The following is a 7,284-nucleotide window of genomic DNA, read 5'->3' as shown; positions in this document are numbered from 1 at the left end:
ATGATCTAACACAAAAATGTCAGAGACCACATTGTGGCCCATGACACTCTTGAGTGTGACTTGGACTGAATTAAAAGATAATTGGGAAATATTCAACAAAATTAATAAACATGGAATAAAATGCTGACTATGTTGTTGTTCAGTTGTTTCAGTCATGTCTTACCCTTTGTGATGCCATTCAGGGTTTTCATAGAAAAGACACTGCAGTGTTTTGCATTTCCTTCTTCAGTGGATCCATTTTGTCATGCAAGCAGGAGTTAAGTGACTTGCTCAGGGTCACACAGCTAGAAAGTATCTGAGTCTGGAAATGAACTCAGATCTTCTTGACTCCAGGCCCAGTGGTCTCCACTGAGCCATGAACTGCCTCTAAAACATGGATCATATTACATTTTAATTCAAAATCATTTTCGATCACATAGGGACACTTAGGTATGGCTCAGTGGTCTCTGTTTCTATTTGAGTTTGACTTCATTGGTTTAATGGAAGGAAAAATTGATTTAAAATCAGGAGACATGAGTGGAAGAACTGACTATTACACTTGTAATAAGTGTCACTACAACTCAATCTTTGAGTTGTAACCTTCTATTCTACATATGAAAGAGTCTAAATATATGATCACAGAGGTTCTTTCTAGAATTAAGCTCTACACTTATTAGATTCCAGTTCTGAAAAATAATTGAAAGATATTCTGCAAGATATTTGTTTGTCATAATGTTCGGGAAGAATGCTGGGAGGGAGTTTGGCTGGCAAAAGTGTGGCATAGGAGACAGGAACATTTCCTGTGCCATAGAACATCCCAATATTTGAGGACTTGGGAGTCACAGAAGATCAACACAAAAGGGCTGATGGCTGGAAAGCATGCTGCTAGGAGATCTAAGGTGGCCACAAGCCAAGGCTGAAGTTTTTCCATTTTAAAGAAATAAAATGACAAGCCAGAATTAATGGAATAAAAGGAGACATATGTACTCATGAGTATGAGGATTGCCTGGGTGGCTCTTATCTCAGGGAAAGCTCTGGCAGAGAGATGAAGACTGTGAATATGCTTCACTCGCTGATGGTGTCTGTGCAGGAGAAACACTAAGTATGCACTAGACCAGATCATGAATCCCACACACATAAAATCAGGTATAGAAAAGACAATTGCAAAAAGTGCAGCACTGAAAGAGTCAGGAACTAAAATTGAGCAATATCCCAGATGCCATATCTTTGTATTATTAGTCAGATACCTTGAATTATGCATAGTCCCAAGCAAAATGCAATTAATCAGTAGGAAGAAGCACCAGCAAAGGAAGCAGGCAGGGATTATATACTTCTGGGCTTGGATTTTGAGTTCTGCCCACCTAGAGTTACTGGGACTGATGGTGATGACCTGAAATCCACTCAAGAGGCAGGTGATGCTGAGGGAAACGCTCTTGGCCACATTTTGAAGATAAACAAAAAACTTACACCCAATATGATTCAAGAAATTTTTGATGCCCAAAGAGACAATCATCTGAGGAATTCCTTTGGACAGAAGCACGTTTGAGTTGGCCAAGGCCAAATGAGCAAAAATGTACTCTACAGGTTTCAGCTTGGGACCAATGAGTAAAGTCAAGCTGTATAGACCCAGGAAAAAGAAATTTCCAAAAATCCCTATTCCCATCTGAATAAAGAAGAGGATTCCAAACATCAATTCAGGAAACATCATTTTCTTCAAGTCCTAGTAAGAGTTGTTGTCCTTGCCGACAAATCATAGGAGAAAATAAGAGGTTTGTTAAATTTCTAGAAGGTATTGTTAAGAGAATGGGGATTCATTTGGGGAACATTGTGGCATGACCTGTGGGGTGGGTTGAATTCTAAAATAAGAGAACAGGGGTAGTGGGTGTGGGGGAGCTGGGATGGGTGAACCACTGAGACTAATTTGTATTTTTTTTGTATTTTCCCTTCTTAGCCAGGATCTGAAGGGTAGAAAATTTTTCAAAAATACCATTGTCATGACACCAGTAGTCCATCTTGCAATTTGGAGCCATTTTGCCTTTTGATGCTTTTACCCAGATGCTGAAAAATTGAATTCACAAGTTCAATTCTAAAAGGCTGGGTGGATAAGAATTTTTTTCACAATGCATTATTAAAATATGACATACAAAAAATAAGATAATAAAAATGTTAACTTAACGTGTGAAATTGCCACAGAAAATCGTGTGACCCTAGGCAAGACAACCAACTCTTACCCTCAGTTGCCTCGTGTTAAATGACATAAGAGCAGCTATTTTAAATCTATTTGTAGGGATCAAGTGAGATAATATGAAAAATGATTTGTCAGATTTCAGGCACTATAAAATGTAATTTATTGTTATAATTTATTAATAAGTAGCATTTTATTTATTAATAATCTGGCAATTTATGCTTAGAACAATTATGAACTTTAATAGCTGAAATGTGGGGGGAAAGCCATTTTATTTCATTTTGTTGCATTAAAGACTATGAGAAATGCTTTAAATCTTGTTGAATATATTTTAGAAATCACAAGATTCTTTCAATGATTTAACCAAATAAAATGGCTTTAAAACCAGAAACATTCTTATCTTCCCAAAAATATTAATGTTGATTTATTTTAATTAATCTCAATGCAACCAAAAAAATTTAGCAATGTTCTATATATTGGTATATTAGTGAAAAAGAAAATCACATTTCTTAAAAGGGACATTTATGAAGAACCAAGTAATTAATGAAGAAATGCTTGATAAAAGCAAATTTTGTGCAAGGCAATGTCAAATATGCATAGGTTGCAAATAAAAAGCAGATAAATTTTTCCCTATTTTGCTTGAGTTCCTTCTAGAATAAAAGAATAAATGGAAAATGATGTAAACAAGAATTGTAGCATATTGTCTCTTTTTTAGAAGCCAAAAATAGAATGGCAGATTATGGAAAAGTAATAACAAAAATAACAATGCAGCAACAGTAAAAATAATAATTTTCCCTTCTTTCCTTAATTTTATTTTTCCCCAGTTATGCATAAAAATCATTTTCAACTTTCATTTTTGTAAAATATTGAGTTCCAATTTTTTCTCCCTCATTCCATTCCTTCCCTACTCTTCCCAAGACAGCAGGGAATCAGATATAGATTATACATGTGCAATCATGATAAACACATTTCCATATGAGTCAAGTTGTGAAAGAAGAATCAGAACAAAAGGGAAAACCCATGAGAAAGAAAAAAAGAAAAAATACAGTATGCTTTGATCTTCATTCAGACTCCACAATTCTTTCTATGAATTTGTTTTGCATTTTCCATCACAGGTCTTTTGGAACTGTCTTGAATCAAACAATCATAACAGTTAAAAATAATAATATGAGGGGCAGTTAAGTGACACAGTGAAAAGAGCACTGACCTGGAGTCAGGAGATCCTGAGTACAAATCCGGCCTCAGACACTTGACACTTCCTAGCTGTGTGACCTTGCACAAGTCACTTAACCCTCATTATCTTGCCTCCCCCTTCCAAAAAAATCATGTGAACTAGCATTTTAAAAGTGCCTAGAATTTGTCAGTCACTGTGCTAAATGTTTCAAAAATAATATGGCAGATGACACTGAGCGAATGTATAACATATATATATATATACATATATTTATGTGTATATATATGTACATGTATATGTAAGAGTCTATGAATTTTCTCTGTTTAATTATTTTAAATTGTTAATTTTCATTCTGGTGTAGGAGTAACTCTGAGTTCTTGTCTTTTCAATTGGAACCCATCATCTATCTGATTGGACCACTCTGACAAATCTCCTGGTCGAGTCCTAGAAATAGGATGAATCTTTCCTTTGGTCATGGAAACCCATAACATAAAGAACATACAAAATGTTCCCATTGTTGTCCTATAACTTCTATTTTGATGGTGACATCAAGAAAGTGAGGGAGAGTGGAACTACAGGGCTTAAAAATTAGAAAGGCTTTAGAGAATCTGGAACCATCCACTTATGATTTGTTACTACAAATCAGAAATACTTAGGCAGTGGGCAGAACAGGGGTTTAGTGCAGGTAGAAATGGATCATATCAGTTTTGACATTCTTGTTACAAATTAAACCGAGACCAAAAGGAAATTGGAGCTAAATGGAAGACTGGGTCAATGTTCTTCATGAAGATATTAATGAAGTAGGTGACAAAATGTATACAGGGACTTGCAACATCACATCATTGCACATATTATCTTACATTGCAGTATTCACAAAATGTAGGCAATAAGATCACCATGAAAAATAATTTGAACTTGTACACGCTGTATCAAAATGCTTTTGTTCTCAATGGGAGAATGATAGGAAGAGGTAGGGAGAGAGGAAGGGAAAGAATGTGAAACTCCAAAGTTTTGCAAATAAATGTTAAAAAATATTTTTATGTGTAACTGGGGGAAATTAATATATATGTAATCTATATCTATCTATCTATGTATCTATCATCTATCTACCTATCTATCTGACTGTCTGTCCATCTATCTATCTCTCTATCTATCTGTCTATCTGTCTATCTATCTATCTAGTTTCTCTGTGGGGAATCTACTCAACATACAGGAGGCTTTCATGGATTCTAGTCTGGTGTCCAGGCAGAATATTAAAAACATAATTATCATAGCAAACATTTATATGGTGTTCACTATGTGCCAAGCACTTTTAAAATGTTATTTGATTTGATCCTCACAACAACCCTCTGAGGGATGTGTTGTTATTATTGTCATTTTGCAGGCAAGTAATCTAAAGCAAATAGATTAAATGACTTTCTCAGTCACACTGCATGTCAGATTCTTAGGCTGGATTTGCATTCTGTTCTTTCTGACTCCAGGGTCAGTGCTCTAGTCACCATCCCACCTAGTTGTTTAGGTTTACTTTAATGATTTAAAAAATTAGAAATAGGTAGGATGAAAATTAACAGTATTTATAACAACTGTAACACACAATGGTTAGTAATGAACAAATTGTCATGAAAGCAAAACAGAAAGAGAAGAAAAACAATGCTGGTCAGTAAATAATTCATTACATAACTATCAAGGGAGATGGCATTTAATAATTCTCATTTATTTGTGCAAGGATCCCGGAAAATTGTAAACAATGTGGTCTCATGAAGGAGTAAGAACTAAGTTTAACATCAGCCTGTCAGAAGACCCAGTTAAACATTGTTATATCGAGGACGTTTAATGTTGAAAATGGAAGGAGGATAAAAATAGGCAAAAGGTGGCAGAGATCTGAAAATAGTTTTATAAGTGATACTTTCCCTCATCAATAATACTGGAATTATTTAATTTTTCAACTTAGATTTTAACCTATGCTCTTAGAATCAGTTGAAAGTGACAAAAAAGAAAAAAGATGTGAAAAAGTGAAGAAAATTAATTCTATGTAAATGAAGTCTCTTAGGAGGCAAAATGTGTTTGAAAATGTTGAGAAGGTTGTGAAGATACAAAAGTAAGGTGGGGGGATTGAAATATATAACTAAAGAAAAATCCTCTTATTTGATTCTACTTATATATTATGTAAAAGAAGATCAAAGGAGAAATCAGATAGAAAAGGGTTAGAGAGAATATAAATGGATGAAAGAGGCTAGAGGAGTAAGGACTTCATGAAGACTGAATAAGGAAATGTAAAAAGTATCTACCAAGAAATGGTAAGCTTAAAGGCAAGTGAAAAATGTGAAGACTAATCAAACTGATAGATTAAATTAGTGGTTAGAGCAGATTAGAAAAAGATATAGTGTTCTGGTGTCAGCCTTAAGGTGTGAGGAGAATGGTGATAAGAATTATGATGGAAGCAAAGAAAGGACATTATGGAAGGCTGGAAGAGATGATGATTGACAATAAACATTTTTCAGTGAGTATTTAGAGCGAAAGTGAAATGATTTGCACACAGTTTATAAAAGGCAGACTGAAATTCTCACCCAGAATCAGGAAGCAATTTAAATCCAATTGTATATTCTCATATTGAGTGTTCAATTTATGCCTCTAGAAATTACTGTCACTATTGAGTGAAGGAGGCTCATCTCACTCCTAAAGCTAAAGGTGAAGGGACACAGGACTTAATTCTTCACAGTCCAAGTGGTTATGGATAAAGGACAACTATGTGTTCATAAATGGAATACAATTGATGCTTCATTATGAAAAATGAAGATTTAAGATGGAAGAAGGGAGATTTTCACCTTTGCCAATAGGTTGTAATAATGAAATTATGTTGTATGGAAAATATAGGGGATAAAAAGCAGCTCTACATAGAGAGTTTTTTTTAATGAGGTTCCTGCTAAGGAGAATGATGGTAGATGTTCTGAGAAGGAAGCAGACACCTGTCCTCCATAGAGTGATATACAGTCATAGAGCAACTGACAATGTCAGGTGAATGATTATCCATGAAGTGTTAGGGAAAAACAACAGCAAGGATATAGCGGTGCTTGTAAAGTCCCAGCCCATGGGTACTAGGAGCTACCTTCCTTTCTTCTCATAAGCAGCTATTTTCCAACAGAAAAGAAATGGAGAGTAATACCATTGCATCTTATGAGAAAAATTGATATTGGGAGAAGGGAAATGAGTGTTTCAATGTTATGAAATTTTGTCCTGTATGTATCTGCCTTGTATATTGTGACTTTCATGTAGTGTCCCCCATTAGGCTGTGAGGTCCTTGAAAAGAGGGGCTGGTTTTTTTTTCCTTTTTTGTATGTACAGCAATCAGCATAGTGCCTGGTACCCTACAGACCAAAAAATAAACATTTTTTAACTGACTATCAAGGCAGTTATGTAATGCAGATGTGTCATGGGAAAGGAGAGCATCAACAGGAGAGAGAAAAAGAATTCAGAGGCTCCTCAGAGCAGGAATATGAGAGTGAGGCAATAAAGAAATGAGGAAGGGCAAGGAAGGGAAGGGAGGTGGGAGTGAGGACATAGAGGGTCAAAGAAAAGTGTCAGCCAGTCAGGAAAGAAAAAAGTTTGATACAATAGTCAGAATCCAGAGAACTTGGAACAGAGATTTTAAAAGCCAAAAAGCCCAGAGAAGTGATGTCTGGAGAGTGGGGTTTGTGAAAATACCTCTGACAACATGTGTTGAATAAATATCTAGAGAGTTCTCAAGCAGGGACAACAGTTAAAAGATGTTGAAAAATCACCCGTGAGAGGTGAGAAGGTTATGTACTAGGAGAGAATCTCAAGATAGTATTGCACTAAGAAAACTTGGAAAAATTCCAACTCCTCTTCTGCAGCCTTTTTCAGATTCCTTCCCTGATCCTAGGCAGACAGGACCTAAACAATATTTTAACTTTCTAATTGTGTCCTG

General features: G+C 35.4%; 1 protein-coding gene across 1 annotated transcript; it reads right to left on the bottom strand.

Annotated features, from left to right (window-relative positions):
• Nucleotides 1–706: 706 nt before the first annotated feature.
• On the bottom strand, nt 707–1,684 carry LOC138161381 (vomeronasal type-1 receptor 1-like). The gene has a single exon (XM_069088207.1). The coding sequence runs from the start codon at nt 1,682–1,684 to the stop codon at nt 707–709; it is 978 nt and encodes a 325-aa protein (XP_068944308.1).
• Nucleotides 1,685–7,284: the final 5,600 nt, after the last annotated feature.

This window comes from Petaurus breviceps, unplaced genomic scaffold (assembly GCF_028583685.1).
Source record: "Petaurus breviceps papuanus isolate PSGF00001 unplaced genomic scaffold, PetGlider_PUasm1.0 185, whole genome shotgun sequence".
Lineage (NCBI taxonomy): Eukaryota > Metazoa > Chordata > Mammalia > Diprotodontia > Petauridae > Petaurus > Petaurus breviceps.
This window is presented reverse-complemented; position numbering and strand designations above follow the sequence as displayed.